Raw genomic sequence first — 18,823 nt, 5'->3', positions numbered from 1 at the left:
CCAGGGCCAACAGGATGCACGTCAGCTGGAGGCCCCAAGCATCCCAGAGCTGCTCCGGTCTTACCAAGCAGAACACCCAACAGTTGTTATGAAAATATTTTCTATGCAGTGCTGGCTTATTTTATTTTATTTCCTAAATTTATACTCTGCTTGGTTGTGAAAAAACCTCGAAGCAGTTTACAAAAGAATAAGACAAACTGAGGAAAAAAATCACAACCCTACTTTAAAAGTTACAAAAGGTAAGATACTAAAACGGGTTAAAATTCCTTCAACTTCCTAAGCATCAGCAGGCGCCGAAAAAGATTACAGTGGAGGCACCTGCTTGATGTCAAGAGGCAGGGAGTTCCACAGTGCCCAAACAGGTTGAGTAGGCCCTGTATGTAGGGCAAGGCACCTGCGTAAGTTTCTCATTCAAAAATGCTTCAGCTTTTCCTTGCTGGGCAGGGTTGTGGACCCGCAAGCGCCAAAACTAGTTGCAAACCAGTTTAAATCCGATATGTGCTCTTGAAGGAAGGTGATCCCATCTCCCTTTCCCGGACGCAATATTTTTCCCACCCGAGGGCAAAGCCTCATAAGGCTACACTCTGACCGCAGGAGCAGCTTATATGAAGTACAGCTGCCATTATCATTTTATCTGATTTGGTGGTGTGCCCTTTGCCCCCAAAGGTATTTAAAAGGAAATGGCTCCTTTGTGCTTGATGCAGGATTCACGGGGAAGATAAGGGGGTGACAAAATACGGCTCTTGGGTGTCCCATTTTATATGTGTCCCCCACTTTATATGGTTTAAAGGTGGAGCGAGAGGTGCCCCAGGGGAGGGAAGCCATCTTGGATCGGGCTGGGCGATAATTGGCTTCCACCGCAGCCCGTAGGACCGCGGGAGTCGCAGCAGGCCTGTGGTTCTGTTGCCATGGCAACTGCGCGGCACAGCCCCCCCCCTCCGTTCCATCTTTTTCACAGGAGCTCAGCGGCTTTTGGCTTCTACCAGAAAAGAGGCCTTGCCGCCGCCGCGAAGCAGCCAATGAGGGATTCGCTTCCACCATGAAGGCCTCCGTCCAATCAGCTCAAGCGATTGGGTGCCGTTTCCTAAGCTTTTCATAAAATTAAATAGCTTGAGGAGCCCCATCTCCTTCGAGGAATGACAGCCAATAATGATTGTTATGGCGAACAATACTTTATTTTCCCCCGCACTTTTACCCAATCAGACTTCGTCCTCACAGTTCCTCCGTCGTTTCGGCCAATCGCCTTTAAGTATATCCCGCCTTTGGCCCACCTCCGCCTCGCAACCATTGGTTCCACTCGGGGGCGAGGGCGAAAGGAAAACCTTACCTCAAACGTTCCTGAGCCATTATCCAGTGAGCATCGAGATCACGGCTTGGAAGCCCGCCTTCGTGCCGTAGCCCGACCAATCGCCGTCTTGATTGTAATGACACCCTCCCTTTCCCCCGACCCTTCTTGCTCTTTTTCCTCCTCCTCCTCCGCTCTTAGCCAATCAACAGCGCTAGAGTCCACGCGCATGCGCTTTGGGGCCTCCGCGAGGCGAAGGAGAAGGGAGGGGGGAGCTTCTGGAGGGAGAAGTGTTCGCCGCCATCTTAGCATCGCCGCTGCTGCTTGTTGCGGCCGCGTCTGAGGAGAGAGCGAAAGACTTTGGAGCTGACCCGGGCCGGAAAGAGACCTCTGTGGTCTAACGGCCAAAGGGGAGGGGGAGGTGGGTGAGTGACTTCGAGAAAGGCCTGAGGGGAGGGAGGGGGGAAGAGCCCGGAGGCGCCGAACGGGCAGAAGTGGCGGTGGTGACGTCACGGCCGCGGCGGTGACGTCAGCGGGAGGGGTTTCTAGGGCTCCCCGCCGTTCTGAAAAAGAGACGGGAGCGCGGGCCGAAGGGCCGCAGACGCCGCGAGAGGCAAAGGGCGGGGCTTTGGGGAGGGGGCGTGGCCTGGCCTTGGGTTGCCCTCCCGCTTTCCTTCCCACCCGCCTCCCGCATTGCGGGCGGGGGCAGGTGGTGGACGAAAGGCCAGGTAGGCGGTGCAGGGTCTCCTTCCGATGGGGGGGAGGGGGTTTCCAGGCAGGTAACAAGATGGTGCCTCTGAGCCTAAAAGAGAGCGGGGGGGAGGGGTGCTAAACATGGCGGTAGGTGTGTTTTATATATGTATGTATGCTCATCCTTATTAAATTTATATGCCGCCTTTCATCCAAGAATCGCAGGGCGGTCTACAACATAAATGTTCAAGATGTATGTGGCTCATTTCCTACTTGCAGGCGGTGTTTGTTTTTGGAGTGGTGGTATAGCTTACTCCGTTTTTAAAGAGAGTTAGGACTCGAGGAGGGCCAATCTCCCTCGGGATAAGAAAGCTTAAGGCCACACTTTGGAGTGGGGGAGGTGTCTGTTGTGGTGTATCCATTGTACTTTGGTAAACGTGAAGAGGCCCTTTGAAGACTTTGGTGGGAAAGTGGGTTGTGCATATACATAGATATGGATGCTGTGAGGTTCTGATGTTGCAAGTACATGATTGCAGCCTATTGGGTTCCCTTTTAGCCTGCAGGTCTAGTATAGACCTGTGTGTCTTCCCTAAAAAGTAAACGCTGTTGTGTTCAGGTTAGCATGCATGGTATTGCAGTCCCTGAAGCACAAGAAATGCGGTTTTTCTTCTTGTGGTTTGCAGTCCCCTCGTTGCCAATCTCACCAACTCTGAAGTATGGGCAACTTTGACAGTTGAGTTGAAGGCAGAACAGGTATTAAGTGATCTGCGGGAATCTAATATTTCAAAGTTCAGTAGATTATTTGGGGTAGGCAGGGAGTTGAAGAAGAGCCAGCAGGAGTGGAGTGGTGGAGTGGAGTTCTCTAGGGATATTATTTAGGGGGAAATTTTGGAACGTTGTGAACCATTCTTGTCTGTGTCTAGATTCCGCTAGATTGAAGTTTGGAAAGCTGCTGAGTTATATTAGGAAAAGTCAAAATAAGGGTTTATTTAATGCTAGGGGTAGGCAATGTGGTGCTTTCCTCATGTTGTTGGAATACAACACGCCCAATAGTCAGGGGAGATGGGAATTGTAGTACAGTATAAGAACATTTGGAAACTACCCCTGAGAATATGGTGGCTTCTGCCCATTTCCTTAAATCCTCTTTTCAAGATAATGATTCTTCAAAGGCAACTTGCAAGAAGCATTCAAACACATATAATAATAATAATGGCTTCTGCCCATTTCCTTAAATCCTCCTTTCAAGATAACGATTCTTCAAAGGCAACTTGCAAGAAGCATTCAACCACATATAACAACAACAACATCAGTGTATGAAATGCCCTCACAATTCTTCCCATCCAGCCATTGTTGGTAGTATTGCCCTATGGGAGAGTGAAGGAAGTGTAGCCAGAGTATACTCTGGGGTGGTTTTTGCCTGCCGCAAATCCTTCCCACAGAGCAGTTGGTGGTAGGTAGCCCTGTGGTGGAGAGGGAATAGTTCAGCTGGAGCAGGCTGTGAGTTGGTCTTCTGGAATACATGTGTGAGCTCCTTGACCAAAGGTTAGTAAACAAATGATGGAGTTGGAGTTGCATGTTTTGTTTGTTTTGGTATTAAAGAGGACTTGTCTTGTGGCCATAGGGCATCTCACCTATATCTGACATGGACGGAATAGAACAGGAGTGGGGAGCTTGGGGCCGTCCAGATATTGCTGGACTACAACTCACATCACCTCTCACTTGCTGGCCTTGTTGTCAGTGGCTGATGGGAGTTGGAGTCCAACCACCTCTGGAGGCCCAAAGGCTCCCCACAACTGCCTTAGAATAGTGGGTGTCTGGAGCTACAGGTATGTATATCAAGCTGGTCATAGATTTCATGATGGAAAAATTGCACACTGTAATAAAACCTGAGCAGTAATTAAAGGCTGGAATTGGGGAGAGTAGGGAGCAAGCAGGTTCTGCACAGTGAATCCTTAAATTTGAGGCTTGACAATCTTCATAGATGTTTTATCATTTTGATGCTTTAGAGCAGCCTTTCTCAACCTTGGGTCCCCAGATGTTTCTGGCCTACAACTCCCATGATCCCTAGCTCACAGGACCAGTGGTCAGGGATGATGGGAGTTGTAGGCCAAAAACATCTGGGGACCCAAGGTTGAGAAGGGCTGCTTTAGGGCAAGGGTAGTCACTATTGGCGCCTTCCATCAGATGTTGGACTGCCAGCTCACATTAGGGGTGTGGAGTGTTGGGAGTCGCAGGACAACAGCTTCTGAAGGGCACCACGTTGGCTGTTTCTGTTTTAGGGGATACAAAGATTTGAAAAGCCTGACATCCAAGTGAGTTCTTTATCAGGGTGGTTTAGATCCTATGTTCTAGCCTCTCTCTGCTAGCTTTCTTTGGTGTGGTTAAATTCCTCATGATGGAAACATAATAGCTTCTACTGCACCATGAAGACTAGAACTGGGCAACTCTGGATACTCCAGAAAACATCTGCAAGTGACTGGAAGAGCAGCTCCTCTGCATCTTTTGCCTGTTAACATAAGAAGCCCATGCATGTTGTCACAACTGAATGCAGCTGTACACCACGAGAGATCTTAACTAAGTTTGGAGACATTCCAAATTCCAAGGAAACCCCAAGCTTAGGCAGATATCTGCATGTGAATATGCATGGTCTGTTGGGGGCACTATTTAGGCTTCACCAGAATATTTAAGCTAAAAAAAGAAGAAAGAACACCACCACCCAACCCAGAATCTAGGCTGTGTTTGGTAGCCTGTAGGAGTTATGGAGAGTTTTCTAGGCCATGCATAGCCATTGGGAATACTTCTGAAGTCCATTTTTAGCTTCTGAGTCTTCAGTAGACTGTGTGTCCTTTAAAAGCTGTCATTGTTGTAATAAAGCTTAGGCATTTATCGAGAGAAATGAAAAAATTAATTGTACTGTATTATCTAGTGGATACTGTCACTTGATCTTTCTGCCTGAGTAAATCACTGGAAGGTGGGAAATTTTTGCTTCTGTATCCCAGTAAATGATCAGCTACTATTCTAGAGCAAGGTTCTCTTTTAAAGTCCAAAAAACTCCAGGGCAAAGGTGGGGAGAATTAAACAGCAGTGACAAAACTAATTGTTTGAACGAAACAACAAGGACTAGAAACTTTGAATCAACTTAAAATTTAAAACAATGTTGTGATAGTCTTTTCACTGTTGGAAAGCTACATGAAGGTTCTTTCCTACATGTATACTTAGGAATTTCAGAGGAAGCCCCTCATAAATTCTTGCGTGTTTACAGACTATGACTCACTATTCATGAGGTATTTGACAATACACAAACTACATGCATTCCATGCATCCCAAAGTTGCAGGTTTTTCTTAGCCTTAGGGTTACTGTCGGTTGTGTGAATCTACTGTGGGGCACTCTTAGGACAGTGGATCCTGCAACAGACAGAGCCAGATATGCTTTCCTCCTGTCAACAGAAGTTTGCAACAACCCAATCTACTTTGCTAACAGTGAAAGCAGCAAAGAGGAAGGGAACAGACTAGAGTTTCTGATCAAGCTGACTGGCTGTAGGAGGGGATAAGCCAGCTGCACTGGCTCCCGGTGGAGTACAGGGTCAGATTTAAGGTGCTGCTTTTGACCTTTAAAGCCCTTCACGGCCTAGGACCCTCGTACCTACGGGACCGCCTCGCCTGGTATGCCCCACGGAGAGCCTCAAGGTCCATAAATAACAACACCCTAGTGGTCCCAGGCCCTAAGGAAGTTAGATTGGCTTCAACCAGAGCCAGGGCCTTTTCAGCACTGGCCCCAACTTGGTGGAACGCTCTGTCTCATGAGACCAGGGCCCTGCAGGATCTGATCTCTTTCCGCAGGGCCTGTAAGACAGAATTGTTCCGCCTGGCCTTTGGATTGGAGCCAATTTGATTCCCTCCGCCCCCTTTTTCTTTTTTCTTTTCCTTCTCCTGCAATGAGGCTCCATTTTAATATTTTAATGTTCCATTATTTTAATGTTTTATTTTATTTTTGTTTTTAAGTTGTAATCACTCATCTTGTTTTTATTATTGCTTGTAAGCCGCTCTGAGCCCGGCCTTGGCTGGGGAGGGCGGGGTATAAATAAAAAAATATTATTATTATTATTATTATAATAAGAGATGCCCACTTCTGGTTCTTCTACTTCTAGTGTGGATTAGTGCCCCAGTGCTCAGATCCTTACAGTATACGTACAAAAGTGTGCAAGGTTTCTGCATAGTAGCTTCCTAGCTCAGGTAGCTAGAGTAAACGTAGAAGAATATGAGAGTTTAAAAGGTTTGAAGAACAATGTGTTTTGGCAGTGTGGTGTGTGCCTAAAATTCAGTATTGCTACAATGGTATGACAAGAATCTCACCATTTTCATGTAAAATCTGATACTGCCTGTGAAGACTTCATGGCTATAGAGAAAACAACATCTCTCCTATTTGCTAAAGACTTAACTGCTCCATCCTATGCAAAATCCCATAGAAATAAGTGCAAGGCAGTTCAGAGTGGAGATATTTGGGATTATGAGGTGTTAGTACACATCTCTGGTTTTCTAGAGTGAAAATACAGGTTCTCATTTACAAAGGTTGCCAATACACAGTCCCTTTATGTCCTATCTCTGCTCCCCCGCTAAAAAAGTTATCGGTTTCTGTGCCCAAACTTTGATTTTATTAAAATACGTCACAGAAAAATTATTTCCCCACATCAACTCCTGCCCACCTTATTCTAAAGCAAAAATGTTGCAACCAGTATTTTGCAGGTGTATCTGACAGGCACCCCTTTACCCAGACGGAGAAGTGGGGTGTTTTTATTTTTTACTCTCGTGGGGGATGTTTTGCAGTGTGAGGTCTGTAGAAGGAGTGTGGAGTGCAAGTTCCCATATGAAGGAATTTACTGGGTGGATTGAGATCATTCTAGATTAGAAAATGAGGCAGGGACAGGTCGCTAGAGGAGAGGGATTGTTTGCATGGGAAGTGGACAGGCAACCGGAGATGCTCTTTCACGTTTGTCTTGGCATTCCAGAATCCCAGAGGTCACATGGTGGGCTCCAGTTGGTTTTACAGATCCGTAGATTCTAGAACTCTAGCGTATCCAGGCAACATGCACGGTCCTCCCTGCCCACCCCTGCGTAGCCCACTTCTCAATTTCACTCATGCCTCCATCTTCTCCAGGCTGTGATCGAATTCTTTGCCTGCTAGAAGCCCTTCTCCACTAGCAGCTCCTGTGTCTCGGGGTGGTGGGGAGCCCACCCGTTTGGGCCAGCCATGGATCCGGCGTTCCCCAATCCATCCCAGGACCCAGTGAGTACCCACCCTCACCCCCTTCTCTTGTTCTTCGGGAAGGTAGTGTTGTGGGGTTCCATTGCAGGGAACTCTGCGTTTAACCCTTCCGCTCTCTCTCTTCCTACTTGCAGAGCCAAGAGGACGGCATGGCCTCGGATGACTTTGATATCGTGATAGAGGCCATGTTGGAGGCCCCGTACAAGAAAGAGGAGGTATGGAGTGAGTTCTTGAAAGCAGCAGCAGCAGCATGCCCGACCTGTGAAAAAAGGGGGTTCTTAGCCATGCTACCAAGATTGCAGTGTGGTGCCTAATGCAGTCCCTTGTGTAGCTCCCTTCCCTGAGGGCCTCAACTTTTTTATATATATATATATATAAAGTAACGATTCTAGCTTACGTAGCTGTATTTTATTGTTTCCATTGTTAATGTAAGGCCACCAAAGAAACTGGTTATTGGCTTGCATATACATGCAGGCCACTAAAGATGTGAAATCATGTTAATTCAGAGACAAGCTTATTGGATCAGGAGTTGCCAGTTGCTTGCCACAATTCAGTCACCATACTGCCTGGGGTCTAGAAAATAAAATAAAAATGTTCCTTCTCTTTCATAAGCCTTAGACCACTTGTCCTCTCCATCCCTGCCAAAGAGCACCCAAACTTTGCAGCAGAATAACACATTCCAAAGAAAGCTATGTGCATTTGTGTGACATCCTGTTTTCCCCCTGGCCTTTATTTGTTTAAGGTAGTTCTGGAATGCACTTCTTTAGAAGCAGCTCCCGTTAGAAATCAATGGGTGCGAATCTGGCCACGATTTTGGCCGTGGTGACGTTTATCTCTTCCTAAGCATTGGTTGCATGTGGCACTTTGCCCCACCTGCTGCTGTGGCCAGAACAACAGCATCCCATGCAGAGCCTTGGCTCATGCAGTTATTAGCTCGAAAACAACAAATTCTGTGTTAATTAAATCAAGGAATTTTGTTGTTGATGATTCCGACTGCAGGTCCCCGGTCCCGGTCCCCCCCTGGAAACTGAATGCTTGCCAGGTAAATGTTCCTGGAGTGGGTTTTGGCAATAGGAGAGAACTCAGCTAAGTGTCACTGGTATTTTGGGTAGGCTAAACAGTGGGTGAAACGTTGTTGTTTTCATTACAGTAGAAGTTGGGGTTCTCAGGGAAGCAAATCCTGCACCAGTTTCAAAGTGGGTGTAAGGCAAGCAGATTTGACCCTTCTTTAAGCAGAGTGAAACCCCCTTGAAAGTTGAGTTGCTGAATATCAACTGCTTACGACAATTCTGCGTTGAACAGTACCGTATTTTTCGCCCCATAGGACGCACCGGCCCATAGGACGCACCAAGTTTTTTTGGGGGGGGGAAATAAAGGGGGAAAAAATTATCCCCCCCCCAGGTGCTTGTGGGGCCGGCAGCGGGGAGAAGCACTCTTCTCCCCGCCGCCCGCCTTCAGACCAGGTCCGGGGACAGCGGGAAGACGCGCTGCGCTTCCCAGCTGTCCCTGGAGCTTGCGGGGCTGGCAGCGGGGAGAAGCACACGTCTCCCCGCCGTCAGCCTCCAAACCACATCGGGAGACAGCAGGATGACGGTGTTCCGCCTCCTCGCTGTCCCCCGACCTTGTGGGGCTGGCACTGGGGCTCTCCTGAAGCCTGGAGAGCGAGAGGGGTCGGTGCGCACCGACCCCTCTTGCTCTCCAGGCTTCAGCGAAAGCCTGCATTCGCCCCATAGGACGCACACACATTTCCCCTTCATTTTTGGAGGGGGAAAAGTGCGTCCTATAGGGCGAAAAATACGGTATATATATATTTTTTAAAGGAAACAATTCCTGGTAGTAGAATGATGGTCAGGGGGAATTTTGGTACGTGCCAGATATGAAAAGCTAATAATTCTAACTTTCCTAATGAAAACTCTTTGGTTTTCAAACTTCAAAAGTGGCTTATCTCCCTCCAAAGAGCCCTGGAAGTCCCCCTCCCAGCATTTGGTGGTCTGGTGGGGGACAGGCCTATACTGGGGTGCATGTGTGTGTTTTGCTCTTATGTCCCAGTCTGCTGAGGCAGCTTAAGTACTCAGTTGTTCTTGCAGCTGTGCTCCTAATTTTTAGGAAAGACAAAACATTAAAAGCGTAGTATCTTAAAGCAGCTGCACCCTCCAAGGAATGGGAGGGTGCGGCTGCTTTAATTGTAAGTGTTGGGGTTCTGGGTCCCCCCTCCCATGCCTCGTATAATTAATGAGCTCGGACATACTGCCAGTGATTCTCCCAGGTCCCTCAGATGTGCTGCTCTGTGCTAGACATATGGAAAGAAACATGTTTTGGGTGGTTGTTTTCTTGGTTTGAGTGGGGTGAGAAATGGTGGTGTGTGTGTGTGTGTGTGTGTGTATGCCCCCCTCTCCCTGTGTGTCTCAGTGACCCTTCCCTGCTGGGCCCATCCCTCCTGTGTTTGCTCCAGGCCCAGCCAGGACCCTCAAAGCCACCAGCTGATCCCCCCACAGCACAGGTAATGTATGAAAGCGGTCGGGAGCAGCTGGGGGTGTGTGGACAGAGTGGGGCTGGGCTTCAAGGCATGCAAGGGAGGAGCAGGGGCTGCATATTACCCCCCTCTCTTCTGTCTTCCGACCCTTTTTCCAGCCGCCTCAGGAGGAGCAAGCAAAGGACGCAAAGAAAGAAAGCGCCCCCAGCAGCAGCGGGGAAAGCAGCAGGTGAGTTGGTCTGCTTCCTCCGGCGTTTCCTTCTCCCCTCCCTCTTTCCTGCGCACCTCTCACCTTCCTTCCTTCCCGATTGCAGCAAAAAGAAGAGGAGCAAGAGTCGTAGCAGGAGCCGTGACCACAGACATAGGTAGGTAGGGATGGGCTCCAACGAGCGCAGAGAGAGGATTGAGCAGTGAGCAAGGAGCTGTGTGGGTTGCTAGTCTAGGACCCCCACCTGCCATGGTTGGCAAACATGTAGCTGTCAGGAGCTTATTATCCAGGGAGAGCAAGAGGGGGAGCTCTTCCCCTTGCCTCAGAGAGATTGGAGGATTTTGGCCAGGATGGTTGGATTTTAGCTGCATGCATGCATTTCAGCCAGTATCTTTGGGCAGATCCACGCCAGACATTTAAAGTGCATTCTGCAAACTTTCCCCGCAGACTTCCCGGGGGAAGGGTCCTGGCAGTTGTAGTGCTGTGGGGGGGGGGGGGAGCGACTGCAGTTCCCAGGATTCTGAATGTACTTTAAATGTGTTGTGCACCGTGGGCTGAAAGGAGGGCCTGGTATCACCCAGCACGCTTAGTTCCCTGTCTTGCAGTAGGAGGCGCAACGAGGGCAGTTTGGGGCAGGCTGCCGTGCTTCATAATCCTTTCTCGTTCTTCACACCTCTTCTAGCCGCAGTCGGGACCGAGACCGCCACCGCAGGCGCAGCCGCAGCAGAGATCGCCGTAGCCGCCACCGGAGCAGAAGCCGCCACCGGAGCCGCAGCCGGGACCGCAGGCGGGGAAGCCGGTCTCGCAGCAGAGAGCGCCGGCGGGACGAGAGAGTGCGCTACCGGAGCCCCCCACCCCCTGGGTAAGGGACACTGCCACAGTCCTGTCACAAAAGCCCGGGGTGATCAAATGTTTAATGCAAAGAGAGGAAATAATTCGTCTTAGCTGTGTCAGCAACAGGGATGGCTCGAGAGGCTGAGTTAATGGCCATCTTATAGCAGTGGACCATGTCCCTCTGAGCTTCTCCCTCAGTCTCCTTTCCATGTCTCTCAAATCCTCTGCTCTGCCATAGCAGCGTCTCCATGACCTGGCTTGAAGCTTTCTCCACCCATTGCATATCCCAGAAACAACCCTCCCCACCCCCATTTCATTTAATGCACAAGTCTCTCTTTTTAAAACTGAATTTCAGATTGGACGCCCAACATAGCTGACAATACGCAAACAAAGCAAATGTATTGTACAATACAAATGATATGTACAATAATCAATGTACATAACAACCTTTGGCCTTCCTTTGGCTTAACCACAACCTGGATGATCCTTGACCCTTTGTTGTTATTGCTGGGGCTGAGGAGGGTTGTAGTTGAGCAGCATCCGGACGGCCAAAGGTTCCCCACACTGGCTAGACAATCTGTATATAAACAGTATAGGATTCTTGCTTCCTATCTGAACCCTGCCCTGGAAGGTGTTTCAGGTGAAAGAGCTAAGACGGAAGCAACAGTATTGGGGAGTGGGTAATATATGGCAGCACATAGTAGCAGTGGTACTGAGCCTCTCCCTTGATAGCCAGGCTGTCACTTGCCTTGGGATGTTTTCTCTTGGCTTTGATCTCAAGCAAATGAGAAAGGACTTGGCAGTTTGTGTATTTTGACAGTGGTTGCTCTGTTTGTGCTCTCGTGGTTGAACTAGGCTATCTTGCATTGTGTCCCATTCCCTTTCCTTGCAGGCGTCGGTTTGGGCACAGCAAGAGTCCCTTGTACAGAGAGAAAAGCCCCCTCCGGTGAGTGTTTGTGACTGGGGAGGGCTGGGTGGTGGCTCTTGGGCCACATTAATAATAATGATAATAATTTTATTTTTAATATGCCACCAATCTGACTGGGTTGCCCCAGCCCCTCTGGGCACCTTACAGCAAAATATAAAAACACAACAAAACATCAGATGTTAAAAACTTCTCTATACAGATGTCTTCTGAAAGTAAAAAAGTTGTTTATCTGTTTGACATCTGATGGGAGGGTATTCCACAGGGTGGGCACCACTACCAAGAGGGCGCTCTGCCTTGTTCCCTGTAACTTCACTTCCGCTAGAAGGACCTCAGTGCTGGATCTCAGTGTTCAGGCTGAACAATGGGATAGAGACGTTCCTTTAGGTATACAGGGCTGAGGCCAATTAGGGCTTTGAAGGTCAGCACCAACACTTTGAATTGGGCTTGGAAACGTACTGGGAGCCAATGTAGATCCCCTAGGGCTGGTGTTATATGGTCCCGGCAGCTGCTTGCAGTGACCAGTCCAGCTGCTACATTCTGGATTAGTTGTAGTTTCCGAGTCACCTTCGAAGGTAGCCCCATGTAGAGCGCATTGCAGTAGTCAAAGTGGGAGATAACCAGAGCATGCACCACTCTGGCAAAACAGGGCACAGGCAGGTAGGGTCTCAGCCAGTGTACCAGATGGAGCTGATAGACAGTTGCCTTGCATGCAGAATTAACCTGCACCTCCGTGGACAACTGTGAGTCCAAAATGACCCCCAGGCTGTGCACCTGGTCCTTCAGGGGCACAGTTACCCAATCAGGACCAGAGAGTCCCCCACAGCTGCCCACCCCTTGTCCCCCAGACCCAAGAAGGCTTGTTGAGTCCCTCCTCCCAGGTTTGAACCTCCTTGGCAACTTCTGCTTTTCTCCCACAGGGAGCCCTTGGGCAGCTTGAGCCCAGAGGAGCGTGATGCCCGCACTGTCTTCTGCATGCAGCTGGCTGCCCGTATTCGCCCACGTGACCTTGAGGACTTTTTCTCTGCTGTCGGCAAGGTTGGCCATTTCCCCTCCCTCCCTCCATTGGGCTTTGACATCTGCTTATTTCTCCCCCCCCCCTTTCAAGTGCAGACTTGAAACCCACCGTTCCCTCTGTGTTTTGCATGGTACCCAGTGATCTCAACCAGAAACGCCTTTTTAGTTGTCCTCAGCTGCACTTCTATGGGCTACCTGCAGCCGTTCAGTCTCTCACTTGCCTCCCCTTGTACCTCCGAGCAGGTGCGCGATGTGCGGATCATCTCCGACCGAAACTCCCGTCGCTCCAAGGGCATCGCCTACGTGGAGTTCTGTGAGATCCAGTCGGTACCGTTGGCCATTGGGCTGACAGGGCAGCGCCTCCTCGGGGTGCCCATCATTGTCCAGGCCTCCCAGGTGCGAGACGCATTTGAGGTGGGGGGGGGGGGCGGGTAAAGAAACTTTGTATGCATGGCCTGAGAAAGAGAAGGAGGGGTGTGGATTGGGGTAGGTGTGTGTGACCCGGTGAACAAGTTAATGGCAGGAAATGGAGCTAGAGATGATGCAGAGAGGTGAAGCAAAGGGGCGTTCGGAGGAACTGGAAGGGTTGGGTTTTTAAGGAAAGGGATGGAAGTTCTTAAAGCCCAAGCCCAGAGTTAGTAAGATACTCTTTTGGGCATGTTTGTGCAGCCCTCTTCTCCCGCCCAAAGACCAGGGGATGAGGAGCTGCTTACACTAGTGTAAGACTCATACCCGGCTCTCAACTTTTTAACACTGTTACTGTTTTTAATATTGCGAGCCCTGTTGTGGGAACAAATGTTTGCAAAAAACATTTGATTTTTTATTTTATTTTTTTTAAAATAATGCCTAATGCTTGCGGCTGTTTCTAATCCTCCCTGGTTTTCCCTGCCCTTAGGCAGAGAAGAACCGGCTGGCAGCCATGGCTAACAACCTTCAGAAAGGCAGTGGGGGCCCCATGCGGCTCTACGTTGGCTCCCTTCACTGCAACATCACCAAAGAGATGCTGCGTGGGATCTTTGAGCCCTTTGGCAAGGTAGGAGGCCGTAACTGGGGTGAGGGCTGGAGGAGCGAGTGGGCGGAGCGTGTGGGGGCTCACGGAGTTCTGATTTGTGGCTTTTTCGTCCTGCGTGCAGATTGACAGCATTGTGCTGATGCGTGACCAGGATACCGGGCAGTCCAAGGGCTATGGCTTCATCACGGTCTGTATCTCTTCTCACCTGGCTCTGAAGGTGGGTGGGGAGCCTCAGATACTTCCCTTTTAAAGCACTTTCTTCCCCTGTCAGTTTGCAGAGGCTGAGTGTGCCCGGCGTGCCCTGGAGCAGCTGAATGGTTTTGAGCTGGCCGGCCGACCCATGCGGGTGGGGCAGGTCACTGAGCGGCTGGACGGCACCACCGACATCACCTTCCCGGATGGTGATGAGCCCGAGCGGTCGGCCCTTAATCTCAGCACCACTGGCTCCCAGCTCCAGCTCATGGCCAAACTGGCAGAAGGTGAGTTTCCTGGTAGGAATTGAGCAACGAGGAAACTGGGAGAGATTTCTTCACATGAATCATGGAAACAAACTGATTTGTTTATTAAGAAGTGATATGCCATGCAGGGAGCAGTAAAAGCAATATTAAAACAGGCTGGAGACAAGAAGACGGATGTCTGGAGAGCAGCAGTCTTTAAAAGCTTGGTACTACAATTGAGGGTGTTGATCTGATGGGAAGGAAATTTTACGGAAGGGAACGGGTACCACCAGGAAGGCACCTGCTTCTAGTAGATATCTGCCTAGCTTGCCTCTAGGGGTGTGCCTTGCAAATAGGACCTCTAGATCTCTGTTTTCAAGGGATTGTACATTAGAAGACAGTCCTTCAGATATCCCCTTCTCAGGCCATTTTGGTCTTAAAACCTTTGAACTCTTTGACTGGGAACACACCAAAATCAAGTAGTTGGGCAATACTCAGGACCGCAATACCTCAAGGACTGCCTCTCCATATATGAACCCGGACCCTGTGATCACTGTCTAATGCCCTTTGTGTGCCTCTTCCACAAGAGGTCCAGAGGGTGGCAACAGACAAATGGGCCTTTTCTGCAGTGGCTCCCCACTTACTTCATTGCATATCTCTAGGTGCCATATCACTAACCTCAGACTGGGATTTGGGGGAGTGCAGGGGAAACTTTTGAAAGGGTCCTCATTCACGTCCCAATATACTTGTGGCTCAGGCAGCAGCCTAGGGCAAAGAGTTGTTAAATCACTTAACGCCTTCTGCTAAGGAAATGCTTGTTGGATGAAAATGTGTTTGTGGCTGAGTCTCCCCTTTGGGGCTTCTCCCCTTTCAGCAGGTTCTGGGATCCCCTTGTCAACTACAGCCGCGGCTCAGGCGGCCCTGCAGCTCAACGGAGCGATACCCCTGGGAGCACTGAACCCAGCTGCCCTGACAGGTAAGGTGGGGAATGTGTGCGATCCATTGGATGGGTTTGTTTGGGGGTGGGGGAGGTGACCCTGATGAGAACCTTGAGAGACATGAGGTCCAGCCACAATCTTTAATAAAGCATCTTTAGCAAGGAGACAGACCCCTGGCCATTGTTGTACACTCCTGGGAATTGTGTCTGGAGATACCTCTTTATACTGAGCAAGTCATTGGCCCCATTTGTCTGCTCTGACTGGCAGTGTTCTCCACGGTCTTGGGGATAGGTCCTTTCTACCTCTGCTACATGAGCTTCTCTAAACTGGAGATGCTGCAGATTACGGAAATACGGGTCACTCTGCGTTCAAGGCATGCATTCTGCTATTCTCCAGTGGATCAAGTTTTCCTAACTTGGTGCTCTTCAGATATTGTTGAACCATAAACTCCCATCACCGCTTAATATTGACGATGCTGTCTGGGGCTGATGGGAATTTGTAGTCCAATCTCTTGTGGGCACCCAGTAAGGGAAGGCTAAAAGGTAAAGGGACCCCTGACCATTAGGTCCAGTCGTGGCCAACTCTGGGGTTGCGGCGCTCATCTCGCTTTATTGGCCGAGGGAGCTGGCGAACCAGAGCAACACATGGAAACACAGTTTACCTTCCCGCTGGAGTGGTACCTATTTATCTACTTGCACTTTGACATGGTTTCGAACTGCTAGGTTGGCAGGAGCAGGGACCAAGCAACAGGAGCTCACCCCGTCGCGGGGATTCAAACCACCAACCTTCTGATCAGCAAGTCCTAGGCTCTGTGGTTTAACCCACAACGCCACCCGGATCCAAGGGAAGGCTACCCTGGCCTTAATCCAACCAGACATTTGCCCAGCCTGCTTACATAGGTCTCAGCTAAGAAACTTGAGTAGCTCCCTAAGGCATGAACTTGTTTGGGAATTGCTTCCTTAAAAAAAAAAAAATCTCTTATTGTTTTCCTCTGTCCTTCTCCACTTCTAGCTCTCAGCCCAGCACTGAACCTGGCTTCACAGACATTGGCTTCCCAGTGCTTCCAGCTTTCGGGCCTCTTCACTCCCCAGACAATGTGAGTGGCTGAATCACAGAGACGGGTGGGGTGGGGGGCAAGGGTCGTGTACTATGTGCCGGGAAATACAATGGTGCCGGTTTAATTTCCCTCAGCCAGATTGGGCTGATACTCTCTTAAATTGGTGTGTGGAAATGGAGTCGTCCTGGCCTAGTGTTCTCCCGCATTCCCAAAATGCACTGCCAGGCAGCTCCCTTCCTCCCTTATCCCTGAGTCCCCCTCACTTCTAAACTTGCTACTCACAGATGCCAGGATGCCCACCAGTGTCTTGACAGTTCTCCTCAGGATATACTTCGTTTTCACATCAAACAACTTCTGTGTGATTTTTCTGAGCTGCAATATTTTGGCATGAAACCTATGTGGCAAAGTGAGGTGGAAAAAGAGAGGTGGTTTGCCAGAAATGGTTTTCCAGCCTTTTCTTTTTTCTTTTTTTTTGTCTGCAACCTTGTGGCTCAGAAAATTCTGCTGTTAGAAACCGACACACAAAGGCCTCATCTGCCCTCAGTATTTTATGTTGGTTATCATGTGCGTGCATGAAATCTGTGCAACTGGATGCTGGACGGAGAGGGATTATACTGTACCTTCCTAATCCTTGTACGTGTCTCTCTCTCTCTCTCTCTCCCCAGGTAACTCAACCCGGTTCCCCCCCTGCCCTCCCTCTCCCACGGAGCCAGGAGGGGAATGATCATCTCCACATCATCACCACATCACCGCCCTCATTGAATGCAAGGCAGAGCGGGATGGACTCTGAAGGAACACCCCCTCCTCCTCGGGGCCCCTTCTCAATGCGAACTGATTTTACTCCGATTCCCTTCCCACCAGGAGCCTGGGGGTGGGAGGGGGTTGGTGTTCTTCCCCTTGATTCTGGAATCATAATCGGATGTGGGGGGCGGGGGGGGGGCTACGTTAAATCCCCCGCATGGGACCCTCAGGAGGACCAGGGACCCGTTTCCCCCACAGACGTGGGCTCTCAGCATCTCTTCTTGTTTTTTGCCGCCTCCTGGCAGAGGCCCTGCGGGGCTTGCAGCGCCAGGGTGTACATTTGCCATTCCTCTTTCCCACCCTCTGCTCTCCAGTGGTGTGTTGTGGGTATTTGCTGGACGGCTTCATGAATTGAGCTCATTGCAGATGGGTGTGCGCGTGTGTCTTGTACATAGCAGAGAGGGAGGAAATGGGGAGAGTCGAGAACCAGCATTTGGGTGGGAGGCCTGGCCCCGAGGGGATATCCCCCCCCTCCTTCCCAAGCAGTGTTTTGTAATCCCCTCTCGATCTCTCTGAGGTTGCCTATAGTGTGGGGATGTCGTCCCGTTCCTCCCTTTCCTTTCCCTCACCCCTCCTTTTACTTGGGTCTGTATCCTCTTCTTGGTGTTCCCATTTTCTGCCGCACCTTCCCTCAAACAAGTCCCTTGGATCACATCTTTCCCCTTCCCCCTCCATCCCCCAAATTTGAAGGTGTATTTTGGTTTTCTTTTTATCTGTCTCTTTTAATTTTTTTTCTCTTTTTTTCTCTTTTTTGCTTATAAATGAATAATAAAAAGTCACCAAATGTAGCTAGGTGTGTTTTTCATTTTGTGGCAGTGAAAGGGCAGCAAGATGTGAGGTTGCTTCTACTCCTTGATTTGAGGGGCAGAGGTGATGCACATCTGCAGGTTGAGGCTGAAATATGGGGCTGAAAGTGTTATTGGGAGGGTCTGTCAGGTTAAGACTATCTGTTGGAGAGACAGGGAGGCTGCTGTGGTTCTTAGTCTAGATAAATATTTCCAAACCGTCTGGGGCAGATGCACACTTCAGTCATGTACACCAAATTAAGTCAGAACTGAAAACATCCTCAGAACTACCCAGGAGTGATTGATGGGTCCGCTCACGCCTCATGCCAGACAATTGGCAAAATTGCCACCCCTGGCAGAGTCGATGAGTAGAAGGCCCTAAGGCCAGAGGAGGAAGTCCAGGGCAGCCCTGGACTAGGGGTGGGCAGACTTTCAGGCTTGCTGGATCGACTTTTGTTTCCTCAAAATGAGAGCCAGGTCCGAAAGCTATACAATTAGAATTAAAGAGTAAGAAGCCTTGAAATTCGTTCTCCACGCCAGAATTTGCGCACACAAAAAGTCCAGAGTTTGTCAGCTTGTTTCAGCAGCCTGCTGTAGGCAGAAGAAGTCACATTTTTGTTGCTCTTGTCAAATAACTGGGAGTCTGAAACCTTGTTGGTCCCGACAGCAGATCTTGAGATCTACCATTAGATCTTGATCTGCTTTCCTTCTGTTGACTTGCCAGGAGCCTTTGGTTTTTAACTTGTTTATGGCACATCACCAGTCTTCCCATGGCTCCCTGTTCAGGAATGACTGATTTGAGAAAGAGAGGGACCGTTTTCCACCAACGCTCTGGGCAGGATGCCTTGCCTGAACGGTGCAAGTCAACATCCGCGGTTAGGCTGCCTGGGTATCCCTGGGCCAAATTCAGCCCACTCGCCATCGCTCATCCCTACACACCCTCCTTGTGACTCAAAGGGGTCTTTTGATCCTGGTTGGCCCACCTAAGCTTGCCTCCTGGTGGGAAACAGCTAAGAGCCATGGGATACCCCACCCCACAGGATTTTCTGCAGATTTTATTCCCGGGGGGTGATCCTCTTGCCCGGCAGAGAGTGTGGT

The 18,823-nt window shown here is 49.8% G+C and overlaps 1 protein-coding gene across 13 annotated transcripts; it reads left to right on the top strand.

The window, feature by feature from the left end:
- Positions 1 to 1,535: 1,535 nt before the first annotated feature.
- Positions 1,536 to 17,728, top strand: RBM23 (RNA binding motif protein 23; the record flags this gene model as incomplete). 13 transcript variants are annotated; one of them, XM_081167966.1, is made up of 16 exons in its annotated part: positions 1,537 to 1,706; positions 7,131 to 7,259; positions 7,373 to 7,453; positions 9,691 to 9,738; positions 9,870 to 9,940; positions 10,026 to 10,076; positions 10,602 to 10,781; positions 11,646 to 11,699; positions 12,599 to 12,716; positions 12,939 to 13,091; positions 13,591 to 13,728; positions 13,829 to 13,894; positions 13,979 to 14,186; positions 15,022 to 15,120; positions 16,094 to 16,178; positions 16,805 to 17,728. In XM_081167966.1, the coding sequence occupies exons 2-16, from the start codon at positions 7,224 to 7,226 to the stop codon at positions 16,806 to 16,808; spliced, it is 1,392 nt and encodes a 463-aa protein (XP_081024092.1). In that variant the 5' UTR covers positions 1,537 to 1,706; positions 7,131 to 7,223. The 13 variants fall into 13 exon arrangements, with proteins under 13 accessions (XP_081024093.1, XP_081024092.1, XP_081024091.1 ...); XM_081167958.1 differs by having other exon boundaries at positions 1,538 to 1,706; positions 15,019 to 15,120; XM_081167963.1 differs by having other exon boundaries at positions 1,538 to 1,710; positions 15,019 to 15,120.
- Between the last annotated feature and the right edge of the window lie 1,095 nt (positions 17,729 to 18,823).

This window comes from Podarcis bocagei (genome assembly GCF_964188305.1).
Source record: "Podarcis bocagei genome assembly, chromosome: 13".
NCBI lineage: Eukaryota > Metazoa > Chordata > Lepidosauria > Squamata > Lacertidae > Podarcis > Podarcis bocagei.
Note: the sequence above shows the minus strand (reverse complement) of the source record. Positions and strands in the feature narration are given on the sequence as shown.